The 15,648-nt window shown below is 40.0% G+C and overlaps 1 protein-coding gene across 1 annotated transcript in view; it reads right to left on the minus strand.

Annotated features, from left to right (window-relative positions):
• CLASP1 (cytoplasmic linker associated protein 1) overlaps positions 1 to 15,648 on the minus strand; it is a 170,912-nt gene that overhangs the window by 24,595 nt on the left and 130,669 nt on the right. Inside the window, exons 32-34 of the mRNA XM_071435252.1 lie at positions 7,488 to 7,631; positions 6,136 to 6,242; positions 1,111 to 1,227 (exon numbers count right to left, since the gene is read on the minus strand). Coding sequence (XP_071291353.1) covers positions 1,111 to 1,227; positions 6,136 to 6,242; positions 7,488 to 7,631 — 368 coding nt within the window. The remainder of the gene's footprint in view (positions 1 to 1,110; positions 1,228 to 6,135; positions 6,243 to 7,487; positions 7,632 to 15,648) is intronic.

The raw sequence follows: 15,648 nt of genomic DNA on the forward strand, positions 1-15,648 counted from the left end.
ACTTTCAGGCTCTGGGCTGGAATATATGTTGCATTATTCCAAACCTTATTATCTGGTGTCAGATAAAAGAAGACAGAAAAAACACTCTCAACTAGTTTTATTCCAAAAATTAATATGGATCCCCTCCATTGATATCTCCACAGTGTCCTAGCAGAGTCAGAACATTAATTTAAAGTTTTTAATTCTGCAGGTATTCACAGAGGTACCTACTACTGCATTCTATTTTCTCACTCAGATGTCACAGGTTCTCAAACTTTAAGCCCTTAAAGAAAAATTTCTTTGCTTTTCTTTCAATAGTTTTTCATTAGGACCTTTTGCTTTAAGGAAAGACTATATAGTCCTTCCTCAGGTAACAGACATATCTAAGTCAGGAGAAACCACATTTACAGATGGGTTTGTTGTCAGGGTTTAAACATTAAAAAATCCAAGTAATTTAACAGAGATCTGACAAATTAAATTTGTATTCAGGTTGGGTTTTTTTTTTTTAAAACTAGCATACAGCTTTAGTCCACTTTATTGATCCAAGAGGCAGACTGGAACAACATGTGAGGGCACAGGAGGAGGAACAGATGTTGAAATTGAAACTGATATACTCAAAATCTTGTGGTAAGGACAATTTTAATTTCAATACTACAAATTTCCAAGATGTTTCACAATCACAATACACAAGCAAAGCTCTATGTGAAGTCACTCCTGAGCTGTATGTGTCCATCTGGAGATCCTCTAGTGCCACATGCACGGTGCAGCCAAATTGAAAGATCCTGCCCCTGGTATCGTAACACAACCAGTGCCTGCCAAAGTGCTCAGCAACTGTGTTCTGCATTGGAAACTGACTGTGAAGCATATTCCCTGCCATCTTCTGGAATGGGTGAAAGAGTCTGGAAAAATCCACTTTTTTTTATCCCCACTTGCAAGCTGCATCTTCCCCAAGCAGCGAGCAAGTGGTTGCTCATCACCCCTGCTCTCTGAAAGGTATCATCATCATCATCATCTCTGTTCCTCTTCCAACCAAAGCCTCTGCAAATCCCACATTTGAACAAATCCTGTGGTGTGAAAGGTAAATAATACTGTGACACCTCAGACAAGTTGGTTTAACAGGTAGCTTGTTACCTGGGAGAGTAAGAGCGTCTGAAAGTCTTGTGGGAAGGAGCAGTGGGGATGGAGTTAGGCTGAGAAAGGGGAGGGGGGTGCTTCGACAGCCCATCTGCACTCCAACCCCAGAGCCGACTGCCGTGACCAGAGGAGAAACAAAAGAGAGAAAAAACAGAGAAAGGAGAGGGAGGAAAAAAAAAAGAAACTATAATCTGAGTGGCTTAGTGCTGTCATGCTGCCTTGGAGAGAGAAAAAAATTAATAGAAACAAAATTAAACAAGAATACTCCATTGCGCCTCACAAGTCTTTGTTTTGGTCTTTATTATTCATTCCTATTTTTATTCCTAACATAATATGATTCACAAAAAATCCAGTCCCTGCTTGTACTAACCAGTAGATTTCACAAATGGATATAGCCTCTATAAACAACTCCATTTATAATGTTCTACGCAAGCAATCCCTGGCCACACGTGTATTCAAACTCTAAGCAGGTGTTTCTAAGCAACAGGATTTCCCTGGAAGAAAGAAAAATTGGATTTTATTTATTTTTTTTATTAGACACCTGAAGGTACCTTGTAAAGTTTGTCTCCTGGTGCCTCTATAAAAGCCTGCAGTCAGGCCCTACATAATCAGAAAACCTTTGCAGGGCTTAAGATCTGATTCTGTTTCACCAGATTCAAACTGAAGAGTTGAAGCCAAATATGCAGCAAGTGAAAAGTCAGTCTGGAGTGTCAATGTATCATGGGGACCTGGCCCAGGTCTCAGCAGACAAAGCTGGAAAGACTGGGTGAAAGCAGCCTCTGAGTTAATTCAGATTGCTCCTTAAACTTTCACAGGCCCCTTTAAGTTACTGCATGACCCTGTGCCTTTGGGTCAAACATCCATTCCTGTGTCAATTTGCCAAACCTCTTGCCTTTGTCCTTTTCCTATTACGGTACATGGATTTTCAAGATCACCTTCCAGTGAGAACAGATGCTTCAGCTGGTGGAGTATTCACAATACTACTTTGTTTCTATTACATTTCAGCACATTGTCTTGGATATTGTATTTGTACATATGCAAGTGAAAGATACTTTCACGTGAGAAGTGACAAACAAGTCAAAATTGCTCCAGTGCAAACAGCAGCAAAGCCAGTTAAAAAACTCCTCTGAAGAGCAGTGTCAAGAATTTCACTCATTAACCAGCAATCAAATCCCACAGCTATTACATGCCAGTATTATCAAGGAAATACTCCAGACTTCCAGACTGCTTATTAGAAGTTTCACAGCTCAGGTCTCACCTACCTGAACACAGGCCACCAAACAATGCAGGCTTGTTCTTATTGCATAAAGTGAGTGGCTTATTTTAATTCTGTTTCCATGCCTTTGTTTGCTCAACTTAATACTGAAAGTGTCAATCAAATTTTGTTTTTAATGGTATCTTTTATTATCAGCAAATAGCAAATATGTAAACTTACATAGCCAGATAAAATTGTAGCCTTTTATTATGATGCATTTCCTCTAAAGATCTTTGAAAGACTAAATTGTTTTCTTTAATTTTGGGTGATCTTTGTTTACTTGTTTTCAATAAACAAAACTTGGCAGAAACTCGTTCCAAATGTATTCATTCAATTACTCCTACAAAATTCTAATATGTGAAGTTCCCAACCTGAATGTAAAATTTAAATTTGCAGAAGTCAATTTACCATTCAGAACAGTATTCTAACACCAAAGGACTTCACAACCTAGTGTTTGCCACTTCGTGCTAAACATCATTTATTAAATCTCAGAAGATTTCCCTGTCCTACACAAACCCAAGCCATTAATCTGTGCTTTGCCTAGGAAACATTCTTCTCTTTCAGTCTGAAGTCTGGTGGTTTTTTCCTATTATTTTCAGTCTTCCCAAATGCCCTTCCCTGTTTTCTTTTTCAGAAAGCACATCTCTCTTCCATAACTCCTCTCACCAAAAACTAACACTGTTAATGAAAAAAAAAAAGCAGATACAAATGCAGAAGTAACTCACAGATGTAGTGGATATGTTATAGTGACCATGAAGCAGAACTGGAAGGAGTAAATGAAGACAGGAGAAAGGACTCTGTCCAAGACCCTGAAAGCATGCAACCCTCCTGAAGACTTTAGGGGATACTTAAGCAGATGTTATCATCTGGATAGGCAAATCAGCTGTTTGCAGAGTCCACTTCAGCCAAAACATTCAAAATCTATCCCTAGAGCCCAAATACATGTACACATAAATACACAAACACACAACTCCCAAAAAATCAGTCACCTGGAACACACAGATAGATAATACAGTAAATCTGTATCAAGGAAATCTTGCTGACTAATGTTGAGGGTGTTGCCCTCAAACCATCAGTAATATGGGAGAGCAGCTATGCTTAGCAGCATTTTCATATTTCTACAGAACCCAATTATCCTTTCTGCACATATCCCAGCTCCAAACACACGTATGCCTCTGCATTTAACTCCAATCTGTGAACCAAGAAAAAAACACAAGGAAAGCATAATCTTCAAAACCAAAGCTGGCATTAAGAAGTGGAGATAATCCTTCCACTGACTACACTCAGGCTGCCTGTACAAGGCATGGGCAGGGACAGGGTAAGCAGGGCCTGCACACAGAGCATCCCAGGAGGCAATGGGAATGCACAACCTGACTACAAACCTTTGGCAGCAGGCCCCATGAAAATGTAAGGCCAAGCCTACTTTTGGAGAAGAGCTACACAAAGAAACTGGGAATCTTTATCCTTTACACTGCTATCAGAATGACCTGGGCATGCTTATGTTCTGAGTTTGTAGAGAGAAAAGTGACATTTCCCAGCAATGCTGAATAGCAAACAAGCATTTGAAATGGAAACACGACACTGAAACACCTATACCAAAGAAGGCAATACTGCAGCACACGCTACTCACCACGACCTGTCAGCACATCTTTCAAAGCCTCTTCTCTGAAAGGACAACCAGAGCTAAATTCTCCCTTTAAGTCAGGACCGTGCCCAAACTGTGCTACACGAGACATTTTCAAGAAGGATGCAGCCCAGCAGAGCTTCAGAAGCTACTGCCCCTGATTTGCAGTACTTGCCTTTTCTACAAATGGCAAAAATCTGCAGATACTGTTACAGCTCAGAGGGCACTCACCACAAAAACACACAGCTTCTCCCTTCCAAATATTTCAAAGGGCTTTCATAGCAGCTTCCACCTTCACCTATCACTGAAGAGTAACTTTTAAACATCACTCTTGAATAACTAAATCTAGCAAGGAAGCAGGGAACACTTCTCAAAAAGACACCTAAATTTTTGATTAAACACCTCTAAGAACTCTACAAAATGGAAGGAATGATTGTTTTCTAAAGGAAATTCCTGGCCAACTGCATCCATGGCAGAATGCTCTGGAATTATATGCCCTCTCAAACTAGTCCTTGAGAACAAATCACATGTAGAAAAAACCCTTTAGTTTCTAAATCCAAAATGCTAGAAAGCAACAGCAACAATGTACACTGGATGCTTTAATCAATACTTTGATATTTGCCTCCTGACATCAAGAGGTGAGAAGAATGCAAAGACAAATAGAAAACAGTGAGTGAAGTGGCAGTAAACAATTGTGTCCCAATGGCAAAACCCAAAAGGGATGGTAAAAGGTTGTGGAATTACAAAATAAGCGCCACATGCCAACATGGCCAACAAAACCACAACGTAACCACAGGGAGACACAGTCAGTAATTTCCCATGACAGAAATCAGCAGGGCAACAATGCTCAAGCTAGTCAAAAAGGAAGCAACATAGTTGGAACTGTTCCCCTGAAACTCTACCACTTAATTTCTTAATGAAACCTTTGTGGAAAAAAATTCATAATAGGCAACTTGGCTTTGGCTTGCCAACTCTTGGTTTAGTTTTGAATTACAGGAGATTTAGAAGTCACAAAGATGTATTTAGATACCCAAAATTTTCTCAGGAATCACCAATGATTCCTATGCTGCTGGTATTAGTATAATTATTCATTAAATGCTAAAGGCCTGTACTTTTCCTGACACACTGGAACTCACATGTCTAAGCATCCCTTCAGAAAGAGTTTTGCAAGTAACATGGGTAGATCAACAGATTTCAATGTCATCTGCTACACTGCACTATGAACTGCAGTCCCCACCCAACATGGTTCCTTATGCTTTTCCACAACCTGTCATGAAGAGGACAGACAGATAAAGGCAGCAGAATTTAAGCCTTTCCACAGCATGAACCAGACCTTGTTCAGGTAACAGATTGCTGCTTTCCTCCAGTATTTCTATGGTCCCAGAACATACAGTCTACAATGTCATCTCTCCTACTCTAAGTTTTAATGCTGCAAAACATCCACATTCCCAGCAGCCAAGAGCCCATGTCAGCTGAATACAAGATTTTGGAGTGGACCAAAATATTCTAGGGTAGCACCTGCAGCTTCAGCAAAACACCTGGTTGCAATAGACCTGCTGGTCAAAAGACCAGGCCACTGCTCTGCTGGTGAGGAGCCAGGTGAGCAATTTGGGAGGTACTCAGCACTGAAACACAGTCACCGACTTTGCTTGTCCTGCATCCTCACAAAGAATAAGAGGGGAACAGCAGATACAGCGCTTCTCTCAGCAGCTCAAGCCCTGTAATACAGCCAGAAGAATTACTGATTACAGGTCCACACCTAAAAAACGGCACAATCTGAAACTCTTGTTCTGAAAGTCATCACAGACTTCGTGACATAAGCAATCTCAACAGGACCTTATTTCTAATGCTGCCAATTAATATTACCTTCATTAGCCACAAATGTAATTCTGAAGAAGGCCACGAAAGAAAACTAATATGATAAGAAAAGATATTAAGATTACACAGACAGCATGAGGACTGGAACACTGAAGTCAATCACCAGCCACATATTATCATGTTCAAACACTGCTTCTTTGCAGAAATCTACTGTAAACTTATTGTCTTCTTTTTGCTTTCAAAGTGAGTCATATTCTGCAAACGCACACTTGGTGTTGAAATCCTTTAGTATTTTGCAAGGGGTTTAATTAGCCTGCCACATTACCTTGGAGACAGTCCACCATGGGAGCAGTTGGTAGGTGAAGTTAAGGGGCTGGTTCTGCTGCTGGAGTGCCGGGAAGGAGTCCGACCAAGGGTATTGCTGGGGGAACCCTGACACAGAAGCAGGAAGACAGGGATTAGCAATGTGTTGCAATGCACAGGCAGGAGTACAGCAACAGGTCCAAACAGTGCCTCTGTTTGTTCTAGACAAGTTTAGTGCAGTTTTGATTATGCCTTTTGACCTAAAAATCTGCAGCCATGGCTCATGTAGTCATTAATATTTTCCTGAAAATATGACTCTGAGGATAAAGAAAGTGTATGTGCACTTCTGTAAAACCCACAGTACCTGCAAATTTAAATACACAACATGTATGGCCTGCAAATATTGCCAGAGAACTGGTCAATCAATCCAGCTTCTCAAACAAGATTTGCAAGGCTCCAAAATATGCTCATCATTACCCTGACAATTTAGTATTCTAATTACACAGCTATTTTCCACATTGTCTAAAGCATTCTGATTATGCTCGTTAGGAGCATAAGTAAGCAGTGTAACTTAGCATTTTTCCACTGGCCTGCACAATCTTTTATACCACAGCAAAATGAGTAGGAATTGCTCTCAATTCTGACACTTTTCTCACAGAGTCAAAACTATTAGAGAATCCAGACCATTTGCCTGGAAGCCTAACACTGCAGTTCTAGCTTACACTAAACGCTATTTAGCCCTGTGGAAGTGCAAAGATAGGAGGGTTCAAATTCCAGCAAGTTCACAAGATTTCCACATTAAAAAGACAAAAAATTCCCTAATCCTTGCTGCTCTGGGAAGGGAAAGAAATTTCCTATTTAAATCTACTACCATATTCCTTCAGTGAAATAAAAATATGTAAGAGCTTCATATAAAAGCAAAACATAAGGAAATAGGCATAGAGTGAGGTGACCTTGTAGGTCCTATTAAAGATCCTGCAAGCTCCTTAACAGACAGTATAACAGTTATTAAATTGATCTCAGTAACAGTCATAAGCCCAGAAAATCTGTGGTATCAGGATCTGTTTTAGCCAAAAAGTCATTACTGGCAGGACTTTCAAAAGCACCACCAACTTGAAAGCACAAACCCCACCAATTTTAATGCACTTCTCAGTAATTCTTTAATCTCTTCTGGTTAGGACTATATTAAATTTTAAAATAACTGAGTTTTTTATTTTAATGGTTCCTATTAAAAGCAAAATCAAACAAAAGCCTCTGTTGCCATATTGCTTCAAGACAACAGTTACAGATAATTTGAATGGAACATCTGCAACAGCTTATCAATGAGCTGCTGTCTTTGGGGCTCTGCTGTTTGCAAGGACAAGGGCCTCTCACCACACTGGTGTTACTGGAGTTCTTGAGGTGGTTGTGCAGGAGCTTGGTAGCACCATCCTGGAATGTTTTTGGCAAGGCACCAAGTAACATGGTAAACTCAGGAGTGTTCAATTCAAAGAGAGAAATCAGGACTATTTGTGCTGCCTGAAAAGAAGAAGAAAAAAGAGACCATCAGTTTTTGTTCTTTGAAAGGAGCATGCATTCTCTTGGTAGTGATCCTTACAGTAAGAGATATGTGTTTCATTCAAACACAAGACTCCCCTACCAGACAAATCTTTGAAATGTTCTTTGTGATAACTCATAATGAATTACTAACAGCAGTAGTTAGCTTTAGTTCTTAAAACTTAAATATATTTCTGCATTTATATCATTATTTTCGCAGATGTGAAGTGTACAGCTATTCACAGCCTAGTGAGAAACTCTTACCATTGTCCTCTCCAGCACATATTTCAATTGAACAAGTTACTGCAAAGATTTACTGAAAACAAATAAAACTTGAAGTTTAAACAAGTATGAAGACTCTAGCACTGCAATTTGTCATTCCTGTGCTTTTTATTTTATGTGTGAATGGGATGAGCTCTCTTCCCACCCAACCTCTTCTCTTCCTAGGGATCCCAAGTTTGTTTCATCAAACAGATTATTCACCTCTCCTTTTAAGTCTTGACCACTCAGGCTTTTTCAGCAATAAAAGACTCCATCTGAAGTGGAAGACTTATGAGGATGGTGATAACCACCATTCTCTGGACCACGGGCCAGCTAGACTCCACCACATTTCCTAAATTTAGTAAGTGAAACCGAGGTACCACTGAAACAATTGAGAATTCTATCATTAATTTTACTGGATAGGGTTTGCTTTATGTGCCTCAGAGAATCCTGCCAAAACAGGATCTCCCCATGTCCATTAGCAAGCACACTGCTCTGCAGATCCTGAACCAAGACAATGGAATCAAATGGGAGTGGAAGCAGAATAAATCACAGTGTGCAGACCTGAAAAAGTAATTAACCTCACATGTTCCTAACTAGACTTCCCCAGCAGCATCCAACCTGTGTGGATGCACCAGTTCTGTGGGCTTTTTCCCTGACTTTACCTTGAAGAAACAAACATCAATAAAAAGAACAAAAAAAAAAAAAATGAAGCTATGATGAAGGACCTCTGATAGTCTGCAGCAGCACCTTCTCCAAGGGGGGTGTACCATTGACACATCCACCTTCAGAATACATATCTGGACACAAAGCAGTGGCTTGGGCTCACAAAGTTAAGCAGCAAAGCTACACATGCTCTTATTTTGGAAAAGCATACACATATGCTTAAGAAGAGCAGACACTTGGGTTTGATCCTTTCAAGTACTTTCTAAAATCTCCTAAAAATTAAAAATAACTTTGAAAAGGGTACAAATGTAATTCACTGCTGTAGGGATAAATGTACATTCATCGTTCTCATTACTTTAAAGAATGATTTTTTACTAAGTTATGTGCTCAAAAAGTTGCCATAATTAATTGGATCTGCAATTCCCTGTGGAGTGGAATTCTTCACAGATTATGAACTTGGGTACACAAGCACCCTTCATAGTGGAAGGGAATCACAGTACCCCATTGTTTCAGTGTGCAACTGCAATTCAAGCTATACTGTTTCTTCTGTCATCAGCAGCAACCAGCACAGCTTTGCATATAAAAACACTTTCCATCCATGAAAGTTTGGTATCATCCTTTTCATATGGCCAACAACGGAACCAAGGCCCACAACACTCAACAGGCTTCCAAGGACTGCAGCAAACAACAGGTCTTCAGACTTCATACCAGATGGATCATGATGACTCTCCTGCCAAAACTCTTACTGACTTGAACAGAAACACAGTATGCCATTATTCACTCCATTCTATAGATCTAAGGATGAAAGAAGTGGGGAGATAGCTTTCCCCATGGCTTTCTCAACTCCATTGTCTACCCTCCTCTGACCTGAAGTTTTGGACAACTCTGCCATGAAGCCTGCCTGGTATCCAACAAGGAAGTGTATTTCTGTCCATTTTGATCCAAGAACTTTTAAGCTTTCATCAGCACAGTATTTTCTGTAATAAAAATATTACTGCACACAAGAGACCTCAGAACAAGGAACAGCAAATTGAACTGGATGCAAAGTGACAAGTCATGCCAAAGAACATTCCCGCTGGTGAACGGCATGCGTATCCTCGATAGTTAGGAGTGGACATGCAGATCCTCTGTGTCAGAACAAGCAGACCTCACATTCACTGAGATTAAATAAAAACCAACAAAACCAAAAAACCCCAAACCAAACCCCACAAAAATTGATCAACAAGGTTCACAGATTGAGAGATTGCTTAGAGAATAAAATACCTGGAGTTATCAACTGCTAAGTCAGGAGCTGCCCAACAGAGATGTTTGAGATGCATCTCAGAGATCTGAGAGAAACCTTCAGCAAAGCTCCACCACAAACACTAATAGCACAGACATTGTCCTACAGCAGGAGCTGAGAGAAGTTTCAGGTCTCAGAGGTCACTACAGTTTTGTTCCACTTTTGCTTTTTGGCCTTCATAACAACAGAACTATGTCTGCCCTCCCTCTTTACACAAATACAGTTTGTCTTTAGGGGTGTCTGCCAGAATTCTGTATACCCAGTGCTCTTCAGCAGCTTTCCTGTCACCTGTAAATAGTCACTGGGCTTTGAATGATGTGCTTAACAGCAGCTCCCAATGCTCACAATCTTCTGTGGCCTCAAAGAAAACAGACCTATAGTTTATGCCTTTTGAAATAAAGCCAAGGACTACTACATTCTGAGAGTGGTGTTCCAGGAAAGGTCTCAAAGACAACACTGAAGTAACACAGGTAAAACCCTGTCTGTGTTCTTTCTAAATTGTCTTCAGACATCCAACGGCACTTCCAGGTTTATTTCAGGCAAAAGCCATTATTTGAAAGTCTGCCCATAATTTCCTATTTAATATTTAATACACAAAGGCCTTGGTCCCTTACCACTGTAAGATCAACATTGTTACTTACCAGCCTCAAAAGCTGGAAGGTCCATGCTAGCTTGAAATCACATTTGTAACATGCTTCAAGTTTCACTCCTGAAATGCTTCTAACACAAGTAATTTATTTTGGTAATGAAGAGCATCAGGAGCAGCATTTCCATATCTGTTGTAATAGTTAGATCTGGACACACTTGCTAATCCTCTAAGTTTCACTTATCTAGCATATTTTTACCTAATCAAAGGACATCTTCTACAGATAATGTTTCTAAGAATTTTAAATCTGTGGATTTTCAGTTTGTAACAAACCAAAGACATTTTCTTAATCTCTGAATTTCTGGATGTCTTTCTTCATTAGATTACTGTCGGAGTAAATAAATAGAACAAGAAATAAAAAAACTTATTTCTGTACACAATGCACATTCTCCATGCAACACTCATGCTTGATGATATATAGTCTTAAGAAAGTCATATCTGAATTTTCCCTTGCCTTTGTGTCCCTGTACCATTAGTACAGAACACTAATCCATCTCCTTCAGTGACATGTAACGTAGACTCTACAGATTATCTAATCTTAATGAAGCCATTCTCTGCTGCCTTCAGCTGGAGAAACTCCAGTCACTTCAGAGCCTGACTATGCTAGAGAGGGGGTCTGGCTCAGTGTCAGGTTCTTGAATCATTTGCAAAGGATTGCTTATGTCACTTTGTTATTTTCCTTATCACAATGCAGTGAGAGATCAGGTTCCACAAGCCAGTAGCAGCTCCCAAAGTTTCACACTCAGGTCACTGCAATTCCTGCTGTCCAACAGTGTCACTTGTTTTCTAAAAGGACACAAATGCTTCAGCAATATCTGTTTTTTGTTTTTACCTAGATGGTGGATGATAGTCAGATTCATCAAAATCTGTAACTTTTTCAACTTTGTAGAATTATAATAAAATGTCTGGGTAATCTTTTGGGCTTACTAAGCAAACAGATCAAGGCTAAGTGGAAAAATCCATTGATTTTAGAAAGGAAATGTGGTCAGTGACCTAGGGTTAATAGAAGTGCCTTATGACTGCTGCTGCTGCTGCTCCAGTGGACCAAGCAGAACAAGCAGATAGTTGCCTGAGCTACATGAAGGCAGTTTCCAAGTTACTCAAACATCTATTGGTGATGGGCTCCCAACACTGGCAGCCCCATAAAAGAAGGGGACTTTGTATCTTGATCCTTTATGAGGAGCTACAACAAGAGAGTTAACAGAAAAACACATCAAAGCCAAAAATTACTTCAGACAGACACACTTTTTTCAGGCTCCCAGTCCAGGTCTCTTTACACAGCTAGACAGTTGAGTTGAGACTGCAAACACAATTAGTGTGATTAGTGCACAAGGCTTTCAGTCTACCTGTTTACATTTCTCTTCCAAGTTTCCTTCACCAGGCCCTGAGGACGCTGTAGTTGTCCTAGCTGGCAAATCCTCACCCACCCAACTATGCATCGTCTGGGTTTGACAAACAGGAAAGTTGGTATTATTCAAAGAAAACATTGATTTCAATTCAGTCACCTAAACAGTACACGTGGTATCTTTTTGCAGAAGAATTTTGATCAATTTCTCGCCTCATTTCAAGTAACAGAAACTAATAAAAAAAGCATTATTTGATGTCATCAAAAGAGCATTCCTTTTGGCAGAGGGCAGCTGAAATTAAATTCAAAATTAAATTTGGCCACAGCTCTCTGGCTTACACATGATCCCTTAGTTCTTCTACAAGGCATTGCTTTGGCAACCTCCTGGTGGCCTCCACAGACACTTGAAAACCTCTGCTGAGGTAGAGTCTAGGCAGTGCTGAACTGGGATGGCACTTGCATCTGGCCAGCCAGGAATGGGGCAATAGGTGCATCTCCCTGCACCTGCCCTCACAGAGATCTTAAAGTTCAGAGAAGGTTATGGTTAAAAACTTGCAAACTCCTGTCTCCAGTCTGGACATCAGTCTGATGGACCAACACTGCCTATAAATGCCTTTTATCATGTGATCAGTCTGGGGAAGAGCCTCACTAACATCTACTCATCACTTTTGACAAACACAATTATATTCTGAATGCATCACACACAATTGTATTCTGAACGCATAACCATCTAGTCTAAGAAAAATGTGGTTTTTAATAACTTAAGGACAATGGAGGAGAGAAGCTCTCTCTCATGTCACTTTGATTTATACTAAACTGCAGATCAAATAGAGATCCACTGAGATCAAGGGGTAGCACTTGCACATTAGGCAGCTTGCATTAGCACACACTGGCACATGGCTGCAATTCTCCAATGAGTAGCTGGTGTTAAGTGAGTTATTCACATCTACTGAGAGTTTGCAAGCTCTAAACAAGTGTTATTTCAGTGTACTTTCCAGCACACAATTAAGCATTTGCTGGCACTGAACTAACAAACTATCTACCAAACCTTCTGCTTGTTCCTTTTCCAGGCCTACAGTCAGATGAGCAAGAACATCCACATCACAGGTATGGCAATGTGAAGCAATAAATGGCTTTAGCAGTTTATCATAACCCAAGCATGTTAGCTTGAGTACAAGTATTTAAACACACAGTTTTCCCAAAACATTTGTATTAGCATATGCTGTTCATACCCACATCCTGAAAAGGAAGAATTTGTTTAACAAATTTAAATACAGAAACAGATTAAATCCATGTTGCTATTCTGTTTTACACAGTACATACTTTATACACCACAAAAGGCTTTTACAAGTCAGAAATAGTTGTATTACAAGTGTCAAAGGCATCTCAGAAAAGTGACAGCAAAAAAGATGCACCACCAAACCACCACACGTTTGAATTACTGTTCTACAGCAGATTATGATTCATGACTGCTGTTGTTTTGTAACCTGGGCACAGAAAAGACCATGGCAAAAATGTTCATTATTTCTTGAGAACCAAATATGACCCGAGAAATCAAGTTCGATGAAGGCGACCCTGAGTAATTTTGCTCATTATAAAATGGTAGATGTTGCAAAACCAGGTTTCAGGACCAGAAACATAGGTTACCTTTCATTAACTACTGAGGAACTTTACTTATAAACCTGGCACAATAGAAGTCTAAATTCTCAGGCAAATATAAACTAAGAAAGAAGAAGAACTACTGAAGTCATATGACTTGGAATGAAAACATGCACTTTAATCTGCATGGATTTTTGAAATGCTAGAGGAAGTATGGCAGAATTATCTGTCACACTGCAAACAGCTCTGCAATGCATCATGTAAACATCACCTCTAGACTTAATTTTCAATACAGAAACATCACCTCTACCTGTGTAGGTGTGTGAGTGCTTATATAAATGGCATATACACACAAACATACTGTTCACAGATACATAAGTGTGACTGTACAAATTCTGGGAAGCCATTTCTTCTCTCGTATTACCACGCACTAGCTTTTCAAGCAAACAAAGTGCAGAGTATGTGTATTCAAACTGCTTTCAGTTTAAGGAAATCCAGCCTGGCACCATGCTCCCAACAAGAACATCCCCATTTTCAGGCCACTAACACTGGGTGAAAGCCATTTTCCTTACAGTGCGTACACTAAAAACATTTGGGCTCTCATAGCTCTGCAGCATCAAGTTCAAAACAAACAGAAAATGAGGGATACTATTTTGGAAACACAGCTAGGACACAGAGATCCTTTTTGTTCTAATAGCTTTAAATCAAGTAAACACTACAGTCCACCAGGTGCCTTTTTTCATGCATTACACTATTTTTCCTAACACTGACTATGTTTTAAATGCCTGACAGAAGTTGCTCTGGGCATTTAAACTGAGTTTGACTTTTTTTGGAATATTCTTTGGCTAAAAGGCTGACCTCAGCAATATGGATGCAGTCCTATTTCAGATTTCATAAGTCTGAAATGAAATCCTAATGCCTGGTGGTGCTCTGGTAACTTGGCTCATCATGGAGTCCATGAGATGCACAAGTCTGGTGCAGGAATACTGCAAGAGTGCTAGAGAAACCTCTGACCCAGAAAGGCAAGGGCCTGTTGGCTGGAGACTACTAGAATAATTTGCCATTCAGAAGTATTTCTGCAGCTGTCCTCTTTGCCACTGCTACTGTAACAGGCCATGACCACCACATTCACTGGGTTCATTGAGTGTTCACTGCTCAACACCACAGATAAGCAATGCCACTGCAGCTCACTGAGAGGCTCTGAGAGTGCTCTTACACATCTGTCCCAGAGCAGCTGAAATCAGACCGATGCTAGATGGATGATTAAAACTTCCAAGAGATTTTAGAGGTCTCATGGCATCACCATGCAAAGGAGCCTAATTTCCTTCCCTTAAAAGTGTTTGCTTTCCTGTCACTGGTCCTCCTACAGATATCACAGAAATATTTTATCTAAAGTTGCTTGATCTAGGTTTCACTGATAGATAGGTTTTGCTAATCAAAATGACAGTATCAATATTTCTGAAGAAATGACCTTGAGGATTACTAGTTACAAGAAGTAAATACATCTTCATTGACTGCTTTGGCTTATGAAGTGCATCTTGGCCTGCAGTTTTTTCTCTGAAATCTTCCTCATCTTCTTCATAATTCCAAAACTGTTCCTCAATCAATTTTAGTGAAAAAATCTGATCCCAAACTCATTTTCTTAGGATATCCCTCAACTTCACCTGCAAACCAGTGGTAGCAATCCAAGGAGGGCCTCCCTCAAGGTACACTCAGGAGGGCTTCATCTTCATGAAACTTAGAGCAATACAAGCACCCTCCTGGGCTTTTTGATTCAGTGCAATGAATTTGGATTTTCTTACCAAAACCCATCCAACTGTCTGTATTCAAGGGCAGCTTGCAGTGACAAGTGGGACAGTTGAAAGGAAAAGTCTTCCCAGTTACATAAGTGGAAGGCAGAACGTGATGTACACGTGACACAAGGCTGCCCATAACATGCAAAAATGCCTTCAGGCTTGTAAAATAAAACCACCATAGGAATGTTTCATCAACAGAGAAGCCAGTCAGGATATTTGGAGCAAAGGAAAAAATTTCTTCTGCCCTGAGATTAGTAGTCCAAATACTGATCAAGCAATACAGATCTTGTTATTTATCATTTAGACCACAGCTGGGCTGATTAACAAGATGGTAAGAATTGTCACTGGCCCTTCACCTCAGGAGGCCTCACTCCCCTTCAGCCTGTATAAAGTCCTCCTAAACA

Source organism: Agelaius tricolor, unplaced genomic scaffold, assembly GCF_023055355.1.
Source record: "Agelaius tricolor isolate 1412-34295 unplaced genomic scaffold, bAgeTri1.0.p SCAF_10, whole genome shotgun sequence".
In the NCBI taxonomy this organism is placed as follows: domain Eukaryota; kingdom Metazoa; phylum Chordata; class Aves; order Passeriformes; family Icteridae; genus Agelaius; species Agelaius tricolor.